The 22,286-nt window shown below is 44.5% G+C and overlaps 1 protein-coding gene across 1 annotated transcript in view; it reads right to left on the reverse strand.

Moving 5' to 3' along the window:
- hsf5 (heat shock transcription factor family member 5) overlaps positions 1 to 22,286 on the reverse strand; it is a 294,360-nt gene that overhangs the window by 56,591 nt on the left and 215,483 nt on the right. Inside the window, exon 6 of the mRNA XM_072470123.1 lies at positions 10,631 to 10,736. Within this exon, the coding sequence (XP_072326224.1) occupies positions 10,631 to 10,736 (106 nt within the window). The remainder of the gene's footprint in view (positions 1 to 10,630; positions 10,737 to 22,286) is intronic.

A 22,286-nucleotide genomic window follows, 5' to 3' on the forward strand; every position in this document is an offset into this window, starting at 1 on the left:
ACCACTGCACCGGTATTGGCGTTCTTTGACACGTCTCGTGCCACCAAAATCTCGACTGATGCCAGCTAATCCGGCATTGGAGCAGTGCTCCTGCAATGGGATGACACGGCATCATGGGCCCCAGTTGCCTATGTATCGCGAGCCATGACCCCCACAGAGCAGCGCTACGTGCAGATCGAAAAGGAGTGCCTGGGCTTGCTAGCCGGTTTAGACAAGTTCCATGATTATCTATATGGTCTTCCCCGGTTCACTGTCGAAACTGACCACCGCCCCCTGGTCAGCATAATAAACAAGGACCTGAACGAGATGACCCCTCGCCTCCAGCGCAATCTACTTAAACTCAGGAGGTACGACTTCCAACTGGTCTACACTCCAGGGAAGGAACTCATCGTTGCGGACGCCCTATCCAGAGCAGTGAGCACGCCGCCAGATGCGGAGGGGTTCGTATGTCAGGTCGAGGCACATCGGCAAATCTGCCAGCTGACGACTCCAGTCTGGCCCGTATTCGCCGAGAGACTGCGGCCAACCCTCTTCTACAGCGTGTGATGCGCCACATGACGGGAGGGTGGCTCAAAGCACAGTGCCCGCAGTTCTACAATGTCCGAGACGACCTGGCCGTCATTGATGGCGTCCTTCTGAAGCTGGACCGGATTGTGATTCCGCACAGCAAGCTGGTTCTCGACCAACTACACGAAGGCCACTTGGGGGTCGAGAAGTGCAGACGGAGGGCCCAAGAGGCGGTATACTGGCCGGGCATCAGTGACGATATTGCCAACATGGTGCTCAACTGTCCCACCTGCCAAAGGTTTCAGCCGGCGCAACCTCCTGAAACGCTTCTGCCCCATGAGCTGGTGACGTCCCCCTGGGCGAAGGTGGGTATGGACCCGTTTCCCGCGCTCGGCAGGGACTATGTCATCATAGTTGACTATTTCTCCAACTACCCAGAAGTCATACGCCTGCACGATTTGATGTCGTCTGCTGTCATCAGGGCTTGCAAAGACACCTTTGCTCGCCACGGCATTCCGATGACTGTCATGTCGGACAATGGGCCCTGTTTCGCCAGCCAGGAATGGTCATTGTTTGCTGCCTCATATGGCTTCACACACGTGACGTCCAGCCCTCTGCACCCCTAGTCAAATGGAAAGGCGGAGAAGGGCGTTCACATTGTCAAGTGGCTCCTCTGCATGGCTGCTGATGCCGGGTTGGACTTCTGCCTCGCCCTGCTGGCCTATCGCTCGGCCCCACTAGCCACTGGTCTCTCACCAGCACAGCTGCTGATGGGTCGCGCCCTCAGGACCACTGTGCCTTCCATCCTGGCACCAACAATAGACCATGCTCCGGTACTGCATAAGATGCAACAGCAGCGCGGTCACCAGAAGAGGTCATATGACACACGGGCAACTGATCTTCCCGCCCTGGCCCCTGGAGACGACGTCCGCATCCACCTACCAGAAGGTGGCTGGTCAGCACCTGCTGAAGTTCTCCGACGTGTGGCTCCCCGCTCGTTCCTGCTACGCATGCCTGAAGGATCCGTGCGTAGGCGCAATCGCCGGGCTCTTCGCCGACTTTCACGCTCACAACGAGACCTTACACTGACGCCGTGTCCTCCTGTGGTTCCTGATAGCGACTTTGTGGAGCTGCCTGCTACCATGCCCCTTCCATCGCCGCCCGTGGCCAGGCCCGCACCTCAGCCGGTGGTTCCCGACCCTCCCTTGAGGCGGTCAACCCAAATTCGTCGCCCACCTACTAGACTGGACTTATGAGACTGTTTACACGTTGAACTCATGCAACCACTGTTTTAACATGTCTATGTTCTTCTCGTTACAGACATTTGTTTTATTGTTCCACATTTCCACGTTTTTTTTGTTATGGTGCAACCTCGTTAGTATGTCACACCCGACATCGCCCCTTGTATATAGTTAAGCCCCATGTACATGCTGTAAATATTACACACACACACATTTAGCTGTACTCAGTACACATTTCTATTTATAACCACGTAGGCACATAATCTTGTAAAAAAGGGGGGATGTCATGATATTCAAGTGAACATCACAGCACATACACACATACATAATGATAGACAGAGCAACGGACCAATTAGCACACATAACACGACAGCCAATCACAGACAAGAGCATACACAGTACAAAACAAAAAACACAACACTTCCTGGGCAGTCCATCAGGAGACGGCACAGGGCAAGGACCTCAAGGCCAGACACTCACGCAGTCACCACGTGCTGAGTACCAAGTTTGTTATATAAATAGTTTAAAGGAATAAAACTGCGTTGTACCAATCGCAACCGTGTTGGTTCGTCTGTATCTCAGAGCACCCAACACTTCAGTTAGGTAATTCTTTCCTTTTGGCAGAATACATTTTTCCTGCATTCTGTTGATCAGTTTTAAATGTTTCTTATTGTTGTTCAATATTGTTGTTTGCCAATGAAGTTATCCATTTTCATTTCCCGAGTTCTATTCTCAGCCTCTCAAAAAACACCATTTCTCCAATCTATCAACTTGGTTTTCGTCATACTCATGTCCTTCTGCGTCATCATCTTAAAGTACATTATGGCTGGGATTCTCCATTCCCCGCAGCTAAGATCGGGAATCCCTATCAAGCAGAGAATCCCGCTTTGGGTCAAAAATGGGATTGGTGCCAGCCAACAGATCCATCCCCAGTATCCGGTCCCTCCCTGCCGACCATAGTGGGCTTCCAGCTCTGAGCGAAAACATCCGAACTGCTGATTTGCATTAAATAGAATGCAGTTAACAGGCTGGAAGCATGATTATCCACTCAAACCCCCCATTATGCTTTGAGCCCCCCACAGCAGGAACTCCACCGGGTGGACTTTAATGTAAGTATTGCCAAGCGTATTCCTGGCACTATGGACCCGGCGATGTATCAAGGGTGTCAGCCCATTGTTCATGTGCCACTCTGCCACTGCCGGGCTGCAGAGGGAGGGTACCCCAAGGGTCCTGTGAGAAGGGGTTAACCCCGGGACCCTCCCCTGTGGTGGGGGCGTCTCACATCTGGACTGTCTATTCCAGCCCTGTGCAATCTGAAGATCACTCTTGGCATGGTGTTCTCAGGCAGCCCTCTGTTCAATGTTTTTATCCTGATCTGAACTGTTTAAACTCAAGTGGCTTCTCATCCTGATCAGCTCTCTGGTATGTGATGAGCAGATCAAACAGTTCAGCGATGAATTAAGCGCTTATTATGATGGCATCCTCAGAGAACTCCTCTGAGGTGGTCTCAAGGGAGGCTGGACAGGGGACCATTCGAGATGGGCTGGCGTCGTCGGCTGGAGGACCTGTGGGTGAATGAACATGTGGTTAGTGGGAGAGATGGAACAGTGACTAAGGCAATAACAACAGGTCCTCTAGGTGGAGCACGATATTTCCTCACGTCCGCGGCATCTGTTAGCTGTCACGTTGGTGACCGCCCTGCCCTCGGCCACATCAGCCACCTCCAGGGCACACTTCTCGAAGGTGGTGAGGATTCTTATGTCCACCACACCACCGCCAGTCTGGGACCTCTCCCAAAGATTGTGGGACAGCTTTTCCTGAGGAGACACAGAGAGGGCATCATTAGCCACACGCGTGGTTCACAGTGGTGGGAGGCGGTGTGTGACGGAAGGGTTGGGAGTGTTGAAGGAGAGGATGGGGTGAAACGAGGGTTGGGGGTCTCAGGAGGAGTCCTCCTGGTCACACCCCTGGCGCTCATAGCTGCTGCCACCTCGTCCCAGGCAGCACTGGCTGCCCTATGGCTGACCCTCCGGGACTCTCGGGGAGCAAGACATCCTTCCTGGCCTCCAGTGTCTAGAAGCCTCCCCAGATCTGCATCCCTGAAATCTTGGGGCTGGTCTCCTGGGCGCCATTGTTGCGAGCTGGCTGGGTAGACTGAGCAAGTTCTGCTTGACCTTGTTAGCGGGGGGCTGGCAAATGCAGTGCCGGCGAATCGGCTGGCGAGCCTTCATTTGTGGCGAGAAGCCCATGGGGCCCTGTTAAGTGGACCACACTTGGAAATTGTTCCAGAGAATCGCGCTCCAAATGTCGTTTGGTGGCGTTGGGGAACCTGCCGACATAGCCGTCGGGAAATCTGCCTGCAAAACCCGCCACAAGTGAACTTAGAAATGTTTCCATTAAATTCCGTGCCGGATGTTTAATGCATGAAGTGCTAAGAAGACCAGCCTGTTTGAAAGTACGGATTTAACACATTTTGGTCCTAATTGCTTAATACCAGAATTTGAACTGACCTGGAAGTGGTCACCAGAAACTTCCAGGTTTAGCACTCATGTCGATTAGACACAATTTAAATGAAGCAAATATATGCAGGCTCCTCTCATTCAGTTCCCCTGAAGGTGTGGAGTGGGTTAGCTGGCATTTAGCAGCACATTGCAGGATGGCTCAGGGACTAAACAAGAGAGCGCTCAGGTTCTCAGCTGCTGCACGTGAGGTCCCAGTGGGCTCACAAGGTGTTCAATAAGGTGAAATAACACAGCAGTAACTCATTTTCAGTGAACTCCTTGTGGTGATACGCATCACTGTAAATACACAAGGGGTTAATGCAAATACACTACGACGAAGTAAACACTAGAGGGAGCACCAGAGACGTCATGACATGCAGACGTACAACTAATGAACACATAGAATTGGACACGACCAATGGGCAGTCAAGAAACCCAGAGGTGACACTACTGCAAGGGGCATTACACAACCCATATACAAGGACAGGGCACACATGCTCTGTCTCTTTCCACAGACAGACATCGAGAGAGTACATCAGGGTTGATCAGAAGCATCACACCCAGCACGTGGCTTGGAGCAGACTGGTTTAGTTAGACTGAGTTACTCCAGTTAGATTAGCAGGAAAGTCAAACTCATAGAGAACTGTGCTAATGGTTCAATAAATCACATTGAACTTACTTCAAAGTCTGGAGTACCTTTTGGTCAAAGCTGCATCGAGTTGCAGCCTGTGTTACCCCAGAGTACATAACACATGGTACCAGTAGTGCCTGTTGAATCTATATAGTTCAACTCCGCAAGATCCGTGACTACCAGCAACAGCACCCAGGCAAAATGTTCGAGATTCCGGTTCCTCAGCAGCTCAGGTACCACGGCATTCTCAGTGCCAACTGGCGTGCATTCAAGCAGAGATTTGAGACTTACATGGTAGCATCTGACCTAGATGGCGTGGCCGATGCTGAGAAGATAGATCTTCTACACACCATTGCGGGTGAAAGTGCAACAGAAATCTTCAACTCCTTCAAGTACTCCAAAGGGCAGGACAAGAGAGACTTCCAGACAGTCCTGGACAAGTTTGAAAACTACTGCGAGGTGAACACAACAGAAATCGGTTAAACTGGCGCCTATACTCACCACGAGGCAAAGGTAGGCATGCAACAGAAGCAAATGGCAATTTTGATTGGCAGCCATGGAGCCGCACATGCACAGTTCCCGAGAAGACGCGTACCGGCAAAACAGTGTTTTGTGCATGAGCGAGAAGCCGCGCATGCGCAGTTGCGAGAAGAGCACACAGTGAAAGAAAAGTGATCTGCACATACGCAATCCATTCCTACGCTCTACGTCACAAGCGTCATGACGTCAGAGGCCCCGGACCACGCCCACTTAAAGGGGAAATGTCCGAAAATAGTGAAAAAAAATTTGAAAGCCAGAATGCTACCGTGGGCAGCACGGTAGCATGGTGGTTAGCACAATTGCTTCACAGCTCCAGGGTCCCAGGTTCAATTCCGGCTTGGGTCACTGTCTGTGTGGAGTCTGCACATCCTCCCTGTGTGTGCGTGGGTTTCCTCCGGGTGCTCCGGTTTCCTCCCACAGCCCAAAGATGTGCAGGTTAGGTGGATTGGCCATGATAAATTGCCCTTAGTGTCCAAAATTGCCCTTAGTGTTGGGTGGGGTTACTGGATTATGGGGATAGGGTGGAGGTGTTGATCTTGGGTCGGGTGCTCTTTCCAAGAGCCGGTGCAGACTCGATGGGCCGAATTCTGCACTGTAAATTCTATGAAAAAAACACAATTCTTTCATCTGGAACGACAGCATAATGCCTGAACCTTGACCAGTAGCTGAAAGTAACCTCTGCAGAACCCTGCCACAACCAGTTAGCACCGCCCTAAGAGATGATTTAGTCCTTGAAGACTATGACTCAGGCGATGATTTCATCATTGGACGTGGTGACCTCAGTACCAAATCCGAACTGCAACGAGATGTGTTGTACATTGAAGAATCTGACACAGTCATGGACGAGTTCTTCGGATTTGAGGATCCTCAGCCCAGCATAGACGAAATCCCTACCCACGAGTACAGGATTCTGCTGCGGCCAAAAGTAAAAGCCCACAGAGAGCGGCCTGACGCCAAGAGTGTGGTCCACGCACCACGAATAGTCCCCGACTCCACACAGAGAGTGTTCCACGCACCACAAAGAGTCCCCGACTCAACACAGAAAGTGATGACAGACTCCACAGCGAGACCACTGCACATCTTCACACAGAGAACACAGAAAGACTCCACAGTGAGAGCCCTGCATGACTCCACACAGGGAACGATGGCAGACTAGAGAGAGAGAGCAATACAAGCCTCCACAGCGAGCTCGTTGACAGACTCCACGATGGAAGCAACGCAAGACTCCAGAGCGCAGTCCTTGCATGAACAAGACTATGAAGGTCTAGCAACCTTATCTGAGCAACCAGCAGAAGACGATGCAAGTCTGCCACGCTCAAGTGCACAGCAAGACGACTATGACAGTCTACCATGCTCAGGTGAACAACAAAAAGATGACAGTCTACCCAGATTATTTGAGCCACCAGAAGAAGACTCTGACAGTCTACCCAGCTCATCTAACCGACGAGAAGACATTGAAGGTCTACCCACTGTGCGACAAGTGACAAAGGCTTCACAATTCCCATATAAGATGTGCGACATCTCAGCGAGATTGACAGATCTCAGTTGGAAAGTACAGAGGCACTCGACAATCAAAGTGAGGCTACTAGTGACTCCAGTGACACCACGTTAATTCAAACCTTATCTACTCGAGCCTCTCCACAAGAATCAGAAATGACTCCGGACGGGGAGTGTCAAGAAACCAAAGCTGATTCAGGTGAACCAGAAAGGGCTCCAGACGGGGAGCACCGACAAGCCAAAGATGATTCAAATGCACCGGACCGGACTCCAGACGTAGTGCGCTGAGGAATCAGAGACGGCATGCTCAATGCAACAGCAGATGCCACAAAGGACACTGACACAAGTAACTTTGTGAAGGACACGAATTCTCCACTCGGTGTGGTCATTGAGCGCAACAAAGACAACAACAAAACCTACAAAAACAACAAAGGCACCAACAAGAAGCGTACCAGAGACAACAAACACAACAACAAGCAGGTCAATAACTACAATGACAAAACAATAGAACAACAACTGGTACAACTCTGCCCATGAAGGACAATGTTACTGCTTAGCTCAGAACAATGGCGAGAGTGAAAACAAACCATGGCATGTCAATGCATCTTACCAATTCACGTTTGCTACACTACGGACAAGCAAACCAGCTTTCAGGAAAGATGTCATCAAGAATTGCTACCAAAGCATTAAAAAAAAAGTCTACCTCAGACAATGAAGTGATTTGACCATTTGAACACCTCCTGATGACTTCTTGGTTACGTAAACACCAGGACACTGACGGCGTTCACAAGAGAATGACACCACCAACATCGACACTTCCATAACAGCACAAGAAAGCCACTCAACCGTGTAAATTCGTGAACTTTGGACTCATAACTATTATTTGGTATTGTATAATCCTCAATGTCATCATAACTATTCTTTGATCTTGTATAGTCATCACAATCATCATAACTTGTACATGTCATCACTTATTTACCTGTTTTTGTTCAATTTTTCTTTAACACTGTACAGAAAATATGTAACACGAAAAAAGGGGGAATGTGGTGATATGCATCACTATAAATACACAAGGGGTTAATGTAAATACACTACAACTAAGTAAACACTCGAGGGAGCACCAGAGACGTCATGACATGCAGACATACAGCTAATGAACACAGAATAGGACACGACCAATGGGCAGTCAAGACACCCAGAGGTGACACTACCACAAGGGGGCATTACACAACCCATATACAAGGACAGGGCACACATGCTCTATCTCTTTCCACAGACAGACATCTGGACAGTACATCAGGGTACTCTCAGAGTACATTCAAAGTCTGAAGTATCTTTTGGTCAAAGCAGCATCGAGTTGCAACCCGTGTTATCCCAGAGTACATAACACAATACTCCTTAGAGAAATTCTGGGATAAAGTGTTGGCTTGAGTGTTGGTGAAATTTTGACAATGTCTCAGAAAAATCTCCCAATGTGTTTCAGAGGCTCTCTTCACAATTCTAATAATGAGCACGGAGTGATGAATATCTCCAAGTGGTGAATATCCTTTTAAGGAATGCTTGAAATTGAAACATGTTTACTCCAAAACAGGAGCAGGTGTTAGTTGAACTGCTAGCGATGAAATGTGTGTAGCCTTTTTACTGAATGCTAGCAGCCATTTTAAGTGACAATTAACTTCTGGCTTAAGCTCCTTTGCCAAAATGGTGCATTGTACTAAATGTGGGCTAAACCAATATTTCAGCTCAAGACCTCCACCTTCTCTCTACCTCTTTTGTGTCTGAAGTATTTAGTGAAAATCACCATCAGAATTTATTGGTCAAAAAATATCCCGTTGTAAGCTGGCAGAATGAATTGTCGGATGATTTGATGAATTTATAATGAAAGGCGGAAAAGGTACAAAGTGAACCAGTAAAACATTATTTTTTAATATGCTGTTAATTACATAGTAGATTAAATACTGTACAATATATGGGAAAACTACATTCTAGAAATAGCATACATTGGACATAGAATTTTTTATATTAAATAGACCATAAAATGAAAGAAACCATCACATAAAAACAGTACAATTTTTAAAGCAGGAATTGAAAAAGTAATGCCCAACCCAGATGGTTCTGTTTTTCATCATTACTGTTCATGGTTCATAGAAAAAGCAGTTATCCTGTCTTGCATTAATATTTTTCATGCATGTGCACTGCCTGGTAGAGGTGAGAGAAGACAATGTTGGAAAGCAAAACATTTAATTATTTGCTCCGAGTGATCATTAGAAATAAATTTGCTCACAAAAGGCAATCAGCAGGAAAAAAGAAAGGCACAGGCTAGATTCTTATCTCACTGGCTATAAATGAATGAAATATCTCACCAAGAGTTGATGGTCAAGAGGTGAAATTTCCATGTAACCAGTGCGCTTTGTATAGCACAGCTTCAGACTGTGGTTAAGTTTGTGAGCAACCCATTGCTTCTTAATTCCAAACTTCTCAATGCAAACCAGAAACGCTTGTATATGAAATGTCATTACATGATAATGGTGTTGCTGCTGAGAAAGTATCCAGCTGTGTAATACTGTAAAATCATTTAACTCAGGACTATTTCAGTCTTTCAGAACTCACAGCTAAAAATAATTGTATGTGAAAGCTGTACTTCCTTTCCTCCTCCAAATATTAGTTTATATAATTTTAAATACATTTATATTACTAAAATTACTTCTAATGACAAACCGTGCTTTATAATAAAACTGTCAGGCAGGATAAGTTCACTGCAATTTGCAAATGAAATATTTTTGTAACTATATTTATGGAAAAAATAAAATTTACTTAACGATGAAATTTAAATTAATAAATTTTTATTTTTTTCTCTACTTTCCATTTTATGTATTTTAATTCATATAAGGTCCAGCAAATTATAAATTCACTTTTAATGTGAGAACTGCTTTGCCCATAGGCTCTGCCAATGTTGCTCTGTAACCAGTTAATTGGCAGATTCAGAAGTGATAGAGTTTGACTCTCCCTTATGATTATGTAATTACATTTTAAAACAAACTTCCGAGAATGCAAGATACATAAATACTTCCAATGCACTTCTGGCATAACTCAAATACAGTACACATTGCCTTGGCAATACATTCAGAAGAGAAGAGCAGGTATATTTGACTCAGTGTTGCATTTTCATTGCTCATTCTATTATGGCCTGAGGGAGATTACTCAATACGTACTTTAGTTGAGATTACTTTTAGGTCTACCAGAAACTGCAATGAAATGGCATCAATATTTAAGATACACATTTTTAATTCTTTGCGCAAAGCTATTTAAACTGATGGACAGAAAAAACTATGTAATTTACATTGATAACAAAATATTGCGCACAAATCAAATCCTCTGTTCAGTTTCTGGGTGCACTTTACTTGACTAGAAAGCCGGATTTGAGAAAACTGGACACTTACAGTTTAGACAAGTTAGACATTGTTTTTCAACTTAAACTACAAAGAATAATTGAGTTAATGTAATATTAAAATGTGGTGTTTGAAGAGTTTAAATAAGTATAATTTCTGCACTATTTAACAGTTCTTTCAAATATTAGCTCAAAATATATTATAAAGTTTCTGAAATAATGCAAGAAGCAAAATTAGAAATCATAAAGCAGATATTAAGTGCGAGTATTTTAATATAGGGTGACTTTCTGGCTACTTGAAGTGGCTGAAGAGCAAAATAGTTACGGTGAGAGTTGGGGAGAATGATTGGTTTCTGTCTCCCAAACACACATATCCTCCTCCTTTTGAAAGTGATCCTGGTTACATGCCACATCTACTAGAAGATGAAGATCTAGAAAAAAAAATCCTGGTTATTAAACTGTACAGAAGTGTCAAAATGTTTAGTCATTGTTTTGATACTCATACTGCTTTATATGTATTATTTTTGCAAAAGTTTACATTGGTTTACATACTGCTATAGATGTTCATTTTACTTTAATCGCATTTGCATGATTATCCACTGATATAATAAAATTCTTGGCATAAGTTTACACTACTGCAATAATTTTCATGCTTCACATTCAGACAACATGATCTTGAAAAGAAAACCAGGATGGCAAAAGTGCTTATGAGCATTCTGCCTTGTTCAGCATTTGTTATTATTCAGATTCACATAATCTGTGTCAAAAATGGCTTAGTTGTTGGAGACAGAGGGTGATGACATATGGCTGCTTTAGTGATAGGAAATCAGTGTCTAGTGGCGTACCACAGGGATCTGTGCCTGGTCCTCTTGTATTTGTTATTTATGTAAACGACAGAGATGACTATGTGTGTGTGTGTGTGGGGGGGGGGGGGGGGGGGGGGGGGGGAGGGAGAAGATCAGTAAGTTTGCAGATACCACAAAAATTGGCTGGGTGGTTAATAGTGAGGTTGAGTGTCTTGGGTTACAGGAAGATAAAGTAAACTCGCCATAGTCCAGATGACAATAGGCTGCTTCTCCCTTTGAGGAAGGAGAGCTTACTGGTGGTGATTTCACCTGAGGATCACCACCCCTCAGGGGCAAGGTTGAGAAGGCAGGGCCCTCATGAAAACCTCAGCCAGTACGGGAATTGAATCCACACTGTTGGCCTTGCTCTGCAACACAAACCAGCTTTCCAGTTAACTGCGCTAAACTATGGATTGGTCAAATGGGCAGAAAATTGGCAGATGGAATTTAACCCTGAAAAGTGTGAGGTGATACACTTTGGAAGGAGAAACTTGACAAGGTATTCAATGAATGGCATGACACTAGGTAGTTCCAAGCAATGAAGGGAAATTGACATGTTTGTCTATAAATATCTGAAGGTAGGAGGGCAGGTTAAAAGGGTGGTGAAAAAGGCAAATGGGGCACTTGCCGTTATCAATCGAGGCATAGATTACAAAAGCAGGGAGGTCATGTTGGAGTTGTATAAAACTTTGGTAAGGCCATAGCTGGGGTACTGTGTACAATTCTGGTCGCCACATTATGGGAAGGATGTGATTGCATTGGAGGATGCAGAGGAGATTCACCAGGATGTTGCCTGGGATGGAACATTGAAGTTATGAAGAGAGGTTGGATAGGCTTGTGTTGTTTTTGTTGGAGCAGAGAAGACTGTGAGGTGACCTGATCAAGGTGTACATGATTATGATGGGCATGGATAGGGTGGATAAGGAGCAACTGACTCCTTAGTTAAAGGGTCAGTCACAAGGGGAGACAAGTTCAAGGTGAGTGGCAGGAGGTTTGGAGGGATGTGGGGAAAAACCTTTTTATCCAGAGGGTGGTGATGGTCTGGAATGCACTCCCTGGGGCGGAGTGGGTGGGTGCTAGAGGCGGGTTGCATCAGATCCTTTAAAAAGTACCTGGATGAGCACTTGGCACGTCATGACATACAAGGCTATGGGCCAAGTGCTGCCAAATGGGATTAGGTAGGTAGGTCAGGTGTATTTCATGTTTCGGTGCAGGCTCGATGGACCGAAGGCTTCTTCTGAACTGTATTATTCTGTGATCCTGAGAAATCCAATTTTAAATAACTGAAAATGATTTCTATAAAAGTTACAGAACTATCTTCTACTTATATTGGGGTACAGTAGCCGGTTTCTTCGCAAATTAAAAATTTACTATCAGAACATTTAAAAAATATACTTATTAATGTCCTTCTGCCCCAAAAAATACAACTTAATTATTAAAACCGCCTCAAAGGCCTTCAAAAAGGTGCAATTAGCAGAATTTTCCAAAGTCCATGGAGCATGCCCAGTTTTGTGCAAGAACAACAAAACTTTGATTTGCAATGAACCCAATTTCCATTTAAAATTATGTGATCATTTCTGGTGATCTGCCAATTTTGGGTGAAGTTTGATGAATGACATCACAATTAATCTGTGACAAGAATGAGAAAATTGTCTGCAACTTTAAGACAATTTGCTTTTCTCTCTCTCAAATTCTTATCAACTGATGCCATTAGCACAGGGCTAACGAGCTGGCTTTTAAAGCGGACCGAGGCAACCAGCAGCATGGTTCAATTCCCGTACCAGCATCCCCGAACAGGTGGCGGAATGTGGCAACTAGGGGCTTTTCACAAGTAACTTCATTTGAAGCCTACTTACAATAAGCGATTTTCATTTTATTAACACTTATTTAATATTCTGATTAGAAATGTCAGATTTTGTTACGTGGATGCATTAATCCCTGATAGGGTAAACTGAACATATCCTGACTTTCCAAAAATAAATTGCTTTATCATATTTTGTGTCCAGTTTCTATGTGTCTTTCTCATGGATGGTTTGCTCAGCAGCAAGGGTATCTCACTTGACACGTAGGATGGGATTTTCCAGTTCCCCAGCCGTATGTTTCTCAACTGTACACTGTTCGCTGGATGCAGGATTCTCTCTCCCCACCACTTTTCAACAGGATTTCCCATTGAAGCCACCCCACACTGCTGGAAACCCACGGACGGGGGTGGACTGCCAGCGGGAAAAGAGAATCCCAGTGGCCGGAGAATTCCGGCCTACATCTAACAAAGTGGCTTACTCCAGCTATTTTGCATGGAATCACGATTCTTATCAGTGACCTCAATGTGTTGTCACCCCTGAACCAAGTAGATGTTTCATATTCCCTGACCTTACTTTCGATCCTCACTACAGATTGAATCTAAATATCATTTTAAGAAATCTTTCCACACTGCTAAGGTGCAACCACTATCTAACATGGAACAATTAATTAAATGTGACAATAAACACATTACAGGACTAAAGCTTGCTGTGACTAGTAAAATTCCCTCAGATTGATCATCATCATCATAAATTCAACTTCTAAATTCTCTATATCATGTGTTGCTTTTGAAAACCCTACTCTTACACTTTGGGTGGTTCACTGCATAATAATATTTTGAATCACGTCAGTAGCACCTGTTAACTGTTCGGAAATTCCTGGGTTCATTTGTTTATTAGTGCTACTTAAATCCTGTCATCTGCCAGATGTGCTAAACATGCCTTCATCCTCATTTCTTCCAACTGTAACTCTTCTAATCATAGAATTTACAGTGCAGAAGGAGGCCATTCGGCCCATCGAGTTTGCACCGGCTCTTGGAAAGAGCACCCTACCGAAGCCCACACCCTATCCCCATAATCCAGTAACCCCACCCAACACTAAGGGCAATTTTGGACACTAAGGGCAATTTAGCATGGCCAATCCACATAACCTGCACATCTTTGGACTTTGGGAGGAAACCGAAACACCCGGGGGAAACCCACGCACACACGGGGAGAACGTGCAGACTCCGTACAGACAGTGACCCAAGCCGGGAATCGAACCTGAGACCCTGGAGCTGTGAAGCAATTGTGCTAACCACTGTGCTACCGTGCTGCCCTGTTGTACTGATGCCTCTGCTTGGTAGATGAACAATCTCAAAATTCCAATCATGGGAGTCCTCCATCCTTTGTGAAATCACAGAATGTCACATTTGCACCATCAAGCATGACTGCTTCCCCAGAATTTAAAAAAAAAGCAGTAGACATTTAATCCAAATGTGTCTTTTTCAGAGGACTGAGCACCAGTTAAGACCAGGAGCCGCTCCATATGCAACACCTTAGCACGATACAGCAATTCAAATGTAAGCATTTTGAACAAGGAATCTTCAAATTAAATTTCTGCAATCATTTAAAGTCCATGAATATATTCTGGATGACTATCCATATTTCAAAATCGATCCAAGTCTGACCATGAAGCTTATAGAAGATCCAATCTTTATCAGTGTCCAACTGACAGGCAAGCAGCACAAAATACTTTGCATCCAATTTTACTTTGTTTGGAAACAACAATGCCAATGCCATACCTCGTTTTCTCTTTGATGAGACAATAATTCATTTCCATATATCCAATTCATTTTTCCCACTGATTATAAGGTTTGGACTCAGAGAACATCAATGGGTTACACTGACAATGCGCACTTACTTTCTGACATTATTTAGGGTGGCACGGTAGCACAGTGGTTAGCACTGTTGCTTCACAGAACCAGGGCTCAATTCCCAGCTTGGGTCATTGACTGTACGGAGTCTGCACGTTCTCCCCGTGTCTGCGTGGGTTTTCTCCGGGTTCTCCGCTTTCCTCCCACAAGTTCTGAAAGATGTGCTTGTTAGGTGAATTGGACATTCTGAATTCTCCCTCAGTGTACCCGAACAGGCGCCATAGTGTGGTGACTAGGGGATTTTCACAGTAACTTCATTGCAGTTAACATAAGCTTACTTGTGACACCAATAAATATTATATTATTATTATTACAAACATAACTCAAATTACAATCTACTGTCTGAAAATGTTTTCTTTCTTAGTTTCTAACCTTCATCTTTAGGCAATCATTTTCTGCTACCATAATTCATTCAGAAACAGGGAACGTGACATCCATCTTTTACTTAATTCTGCATTCATTTACATGATGAAACATACATATATCGGTCTCCTCCCAAACCAACACAGTATCCAAGAAGCCTCTCCTTATACTTGTTTTAATAAAGCAACTATCAATAAATTAATAGAGAAATGAAAAGGGTGACAAGCCTCTAGTGGAGCGCTGTAACAAAAAGCTATCAAAATGACAAAGGAAACTTACAAAATCAAACCACAGTATCATTACCAAGCCTTTGTGGCGTTCAACAGTTATAGGAGGCCTGAAGCATTTCGGTGGGCACCAGATCATAGAACTTACAGTGCAGAAGGAGCCCATCAAGTCTACACCAGCCCTTGGAAAGAGAATCCCACCCAAGCCCACACCTCCACCCTATCCCCATAACCCCACCCAACCTTTTTGAAAACTAAGGGCAATTTAGAATAGCCAATCCACCTAACCTGCATATCTGTGGACTGTGGGAGGAAACTGGAGCACTCAGAAGAAACCCATGCAGACACAGGGGGAACTTGCAGACTCTGCACAGACAGTGACCCAGGCCGGGAATCGAACCTGGGATCCAGGAGCTGTGACGCAACTGTGCTACCAATGCTTTCTCTCCAAGGCCGCCTGGCTGTGAACATAGCCATGGTATACATAGATTTGTCACTGTCTGTGCGGAGTCTGCACATCCTCCCCGTGTGTGCGTGGGTTTCCTCCGGGTGCTCCGGTTTCCTCCCACAGTCCAAAGATGTGCAGGTTAGGTGCATTGGCCATGATAAATTGCCCTTAGTGTCCAAAATTGTCCTTAGTGTTGGGTGGGGTTCCTGGGTTATGGGGATATGGTGGAGGTGTTGACTTTGGGTAGAGTGCTCTTTCCAAGAGCCGGTGCAGACTCGATGGGCTGAATGGCCTCCTTCTGCACTGTAAATTCTATGATAATGGCAATCCCTCTCCTTGTATGGACTCAAGGTACTTAATCAATCAATGTCTTTCACCTGTGCATCCTTAATCTTAATAATACAATTGACATATTATTAGCCCCTGCATTAATACCTTAAACAGGTTTTTCTACAGAGATTGCAACAATAAGAAATTCATTATTTGTGCCAATAACTGATAACACCTCACACTCATCGTAAGTCTGGAGTGGGTATGGCAGGCTTTCTCTTCTGGCCGTGAACAGAAAGAAACAGAAATCAGAGACAGACAAACAGAGATGGAGATAGAAGCAGCCAGTCACATTTTAACCATATAATTGTGGTAGTCTTAGACTTCTACTCAAAATGCAAACCTTGCCAGTGAAGAGACCACAAAATAGCTGGTCAAAGCCGGCATTGTGAGCCCTGAACTATTTTCAGTTTTGGGCCTCATTTGGCTATGGCACCAAAATCCTAGGAGGAGGTTTGCACAGGGCATTAGTCAGCAGTGTGCTGGCTTTTCAGGCACACAATAAGGAAAACAGAACTTCTTTTTGAGGTGGAGATGCCGGTGGAGGTGGAGAGGCTTGATGCAATTCACACCTCTTTAACCTGGGGTCACCCCATCTCTGGATCTGTAAAGATTTAATCACCTGCTAATGGTCGCGTTCCAAGCATTGTTTGGCATCTTTGAATTTGTCTATATATGTGTTTCTTCATTCACCTGAGGAAGGAGCAGCGCTCCGAAAGCTAGTGACATCGAAACAAACCTGTTGGACTTTAACCTGGTGTTGTAAGACTTCTTACTGTTATTTTTGAGTAGCCTCGAGCAGTTCCCTTAATAACCACTGGATGTCACTTGACACAAATAAGTTTAGGACTGTGCATATTTATGCAATTTCCTAGATGAAACAAGTGTTTGCTCTTTTGCAGTCCCACTTTAAAAGGAGGGCCTTGCTATGAATGGAGTAGCTGAGGTTAGTTGCCTCTTTTAAGTTGAGTAACTGAAAGTTGGAAACCCCTTCTTGCTACAAGGTCAGTTAGGTCCACCAATGGTTTGGTTTTAAACAGAATGTTTCAAGGCCACCTTTTTGCAAAATAATAGTTCACATTGGCATCAAGTCTCATAAGACCATAAGACATAGGAGCGGAAGTAAGGCCATTCGGCCCATCGAGTCCACTCCACCATTCAATCATGGCTGATTTCAACTCCATTTACCCGCTCTCTCTCCATAGCCCTTAATTCCTCAAGAAATCAAGAATTTATCAACTTCTGTCTTAGAGGCACTCAATGTCCCGGCCTCCACCGCCCTCTGTGGCAATGAATTCCACAGACCCACCACTCTCTGGCTGAAGAAATTTCTCCTCATCTCTGTTCTAAAGTGACTCCATTTTATTCTAAGGCTGTGTCCCAGGGTCCTAGTCTCCCCTGCTAATGGAAACAACTTCCCTACATCCACCCTATCTAAGCCATTCATTATCTTGTAAGTTTCTATTAGATCTCCTCTCAACCTCCTAAACTCCAATGAATATAATCCCAGGATCCTCAGACGTTCATCGTATGTTCGGCCTACCATTCCTGGGATCATCCGTGTGAATCTCCGCTGGACCCACTCCAATGCCAGTCTGTCCTTCCTGAGGTGTGGGGCCCAAAATTGCTCACAGTATTCTAAATGGGGCCTAACTAATGCTTTATAAAGCTTCAGAAGTACATCCCTGCTTTTATATTCCAAGCCTCTTGAGATGAATGGCAACATTGCATTTGCTTTCTTAATTACGGACTCAACCTGCAAGTTTACCTTTAGAGAATCCTGGACTAGGACTCCCAAGTCCCTTTGCACTTCAGCATTATGAATCTTACTATCGATTCATGTTTCAGTCTGAAAATTGCTTAAAATCTCATTGATCTATGGTCTAGGTCACTGCGGGTCATGGTCAGAATTCCTGCCCAAACCAATGAGATCATAGTTATACATTAAAATGAAGATCCTATGACATATTCAGAGCCCAAACACCATTTCCAACTGATAAAATGCTGCCACTAGAATTCCTGAACTTGTCAATGATTTGCTCCCAGTTCACAATTGTTTTGAACACCAAAATTGGTTTTCCAATGGAAGCTTAAGGGGGTATTGGAAAAGCTTTATTTCTGAATTTGGACATCCTTTTGTCAATTCAATCTGGCCAAAGGAATAAGAGAAAAGGGCAGTAGCAAATGCTAGAAGGAATACAGTGAGTTGCATCTCCAAGGTTAGAGAGGAGCCTGCTATTGCAGAGGCAACAACTACAACAAGAACACTGTAGAACCTGAAATAATTTTATTGGTTATTACAAATGTCTATAAACTAATTATTGCACAAGTAAAAGTCCATAATGCCTTTCCTAATTGCTCTTTTACCTGCTTCAAAATGGGAGATGGAAGGCTGCTGAACCTCAGCGAAGGACTTTTGAGTTACCTGTGACTCGTGATCTCTAACAGTTTGGGCTTGAGAGGGATCAAACAGCTTGACGCATTTAGAAGGCTACAGGGACAGTCTGAGATAGCTAACTACCTGATGGAGACCCAGAGGCTGCACAGCACTAGCAGCAGCATTATTGAAAATACTACTATCAGTATTACAATCTCCTGCAAGTAGGGCTTGTCGTGTTGGGTGTTCCGCTATACAGACGAACCAACACGGTTGCAGATGATACAACTCTGTTTTATTACTATCAATAACAACATCTGTAAACTTATGACTGTGGTTTGTTCTTTACCCTTTAACTTGTGGACCCAGCCCTAACACTATCTTGAGAGGCACTCAGCACATGGTGTATGTCTGAGTGGCTTGCTGTGTGCTCTGTGCCCTGAGCTGTCTCCTGCTGGAATGAGCGGGAACTGTGGTGTTCCCCGTTTTATAGTGCGTGTGCTCTTGCTTGTGATTGGCTGTGATGTTGCTTGTGTGTTGATTGGTCCATTAATCTGTTCATCAGTGTGTATGTGTGTTTGCACCATGATGTTTATCTGAATATCATGTCAGGGCTCAGCTGGCAGCATCCACTGAGCTGATTACATGCTCTGTAATTAACTGCATGGTGCTAATGTAATGCATTAGGACCCAACTCAAGTTGTACTCAATGTTTCAATGTCCAATATGTAGCAGTAACTCCTTGGTAAGTTATCCAACACATTGAACAATTGCTGGTATGGAGAAAACATTTTCTTTTGAAGGCTGGTCCTAATGCTGAATCTCTTGCCTCATAGTTAGGGATCTACTCGGGAGTAGTGACCATAGTATGGCAGAATTCAAGATTCAGTTTGGCGATGAGAAAGCAGAGACCTGCACTAGTGTTCTGGAATTAAACAAAGGAAATTACATAGGCACGAGGACAGATTTTGCCCGGGTAGATTGGGCAGGAAGGCTAAAAGGTAGGACAGCTAATGAGGAGTGGCAATTGTTTAAGGAGATACTCAATTCCTCAGAACTAAAATATATCCCAATGAGGAAGAAAGATGGGAAGAGGGGTAAGAAGCATCCACAGCTAAACAAGGAGATCAAGGGCATCATAAAGACAAAACTAAGGTGTATCATATTGCAAAGGCCAATGGCAGGCTGGAAGATTGGAAGACTTTAAAACACAAACAATGGAATGCTGAAAAAGTAATAAAAAGAGCTAAGGTCAATTACAAAAAAGAACTTGCACAGAATATCAAAAAGGATAGTAAAAGCTTCTACAGGTACATAAAAGAGAAGAGAGTCGCTAAGGTGGATGTTGATCCCTTGGAAGATTAAACCAGTGAGTTAATAGTGAGGAACACAGCAATGGCAAAGATGCTAAATCAATACTTTGCCTCAGTTTTCACGGTGGCGGACACTAGTACTATTCCCATAGGAACGGGCAATTCAGTGGTAATAGTAAGGATGGAACTTGGAATAATCAGTATCAATAAGGAAATGGCACGCAGCAAACTCTTAGGATTGAGGGCAGATTAAGTCCCCTAGGCCTGATGGCCAACATCCTAGGGTGTTGAAGGAAGTGGCAGCAGAGATAGTGGATCCATTGGTTATAATATTCCAAAATTCCTTGGACATGGGAAAGGTTCCAGTGGTTTGGAAAAATGCTTATGTAGCACCCTTATTCAAAAAGGGAGGGAGGCAGCATGTCGGAAATTAATGACCAATTAGTTTAACGTCTGTTGTTGGAAAATTGTCAGAATCAATTATCAAGGACATAATATCAGGACATTTGGAAAGCCAAAGCGCTCTCCATCAGAGTCAGCATGGTTTTATGAAGGGTAAATCATGTTTGACTAATTTGATAGAGTTCTTAGAAGATGTAACAAGGGGGACAGCACGGTGGCACAGTGGTTAGCACAGCTGCCTCACGGCATCGCGATCCCAGGTCGATCCCGGCTCTGGGTCACTGTCTGTGTGGAGTTTTCACATTCTTCCCGTGTTTGCGTGGGTTTCGCCCCCACAACCCAAAGATGTGCAGGGTAGGTGGATTGGCCATGCTAAATTACCCCTTAATTGGAAAGAATGAATTGGGTACTCTAAATTTATTTTTAAAAAGATGTATAAAAACAAAGTGGATAATGGGGATCCTGTAGTTGTAATATATCTGGACTTCTGGAATGCATTTGATAAGGTGCCGCACAGAAGGTTAATTCACAAGGTGAGATCACGGGATTAGGGGTAATTTATTAGCTTGGATAGAAGACTGGCAGATGGACAGGAGACAGAGTCGGGATAAATGGGTCTTTTCTGGATGGCAAGATGTAACTAGTGGGGAGCCACAGGGTTCGGTCTTTGGGCTCCAGCTATTTACAATCTATATTAACGACTTGGATGCAGGGATAGAAGGTTCTATAGCCAAATTCGCAGATGACACAAAAATAGGTGGGACAATAAGTTGCCATGAGGAAATAAGAACCTTACAAATGAATGAAGATAGGTTAGGAGAGTGGACCAAAATGTGGCAGATGGAGTTTAGCGTGGATAAGTGTGAGGATAATGCATTTTGGCCGAAAAAATGGGAAGGCAACTTATTACTTAAATGGGCGGAGACTTTGGGGTGCTCCGATGACGAGGGATCTGGGTGTCCTCGTGCATGAATCGCAGAAAAAGAGCATGCAGGTGCAGCAGGCAATAAGGAAAGCAAATGGAATGTTGGCATTTATAGCAAAAGGAATTGTGTATAAAGATATGGGCGGCACAGCAGCACAGTAGCACTTTTGCTTCACAGCGCCAGGGACCCGGGTTCGATTTCCGGCTTGGGTCACTGTCTATGTGCAGCCTGCACGTTCTCCCCGTGTCTGCGTGGGTTTCCTCCAGGTGCTCCGGTTTCCTCCAAGTCCCGAAAGACATGCTTGTTAGGTGAATTGCACATTCTTAACTTTCCCTCAGTGTACCTGTCATAATATACACCAGTATATTATGGTGCAGGCACACACACACACACTGATGGACATGCAGTGGGACCAATCAGCATACACAACACCACAGCCAATCGCCAGTGAGAGCACACGCACTATAAAGACAGGGGACAGGAGAGTTCCCGCTCATTCTAGTAGCAGCCACCTTGGAGCACAGCGCTCACAGCCTGCAACACAGACATTAACCATGTGCTGAGTGCATCACCTGGTTAGGACTAGGCAAAGGTCAACAGTTAAAGCTGGTATTGCATTTACCCACAGTTCAAGTATGTTAATACAGTTAACCTTATAATAAAATAGAGTTGCACCACTTCCAGTGTTGGTGGCTTGTTTGTGATCCAGAACACCCAACACATCAGTACCCAAACAGGTGACAGTGTGTCAACTATGGGATTTTCACAGTAACTTCATTGCAGCGTTAATGTAAGCCTACTTGTGAAAAGAATAAAGATTATTATTATTATTAATAAAGGAAATGTTGTTACATACTGTACAAGGCATTGGTAAGACCACACCTGGTTTATTGTGCAGTCTTGGTCCCCTTATTTGAGGAAAGATATAGTGGCATTGGAGGAAGTTCAGAGGATGTTCACTGTGTTTGTTCCAGAGATGAGGGGCAGGATTCTCCGGTATCCGGCGGACGGGACGTACCGGCGCCAAAGAGTGGC

Source organism: Scyliorhinus torazame, chromosome 12, assembly GCF_047496885.1.
Source record: "Scyliorhinus torazame isolate Kashiwa2021f chromosome 12, sScyTor2.1, whole genome shotgun sequence".
Lineage (NCBI taxonomy): Eukaryota > Metazoa > Chordata > Chondrichthyes > Carcharhiniformes > Scyliorhinidae > Scyliorhinus > Scyliorhinus torazame.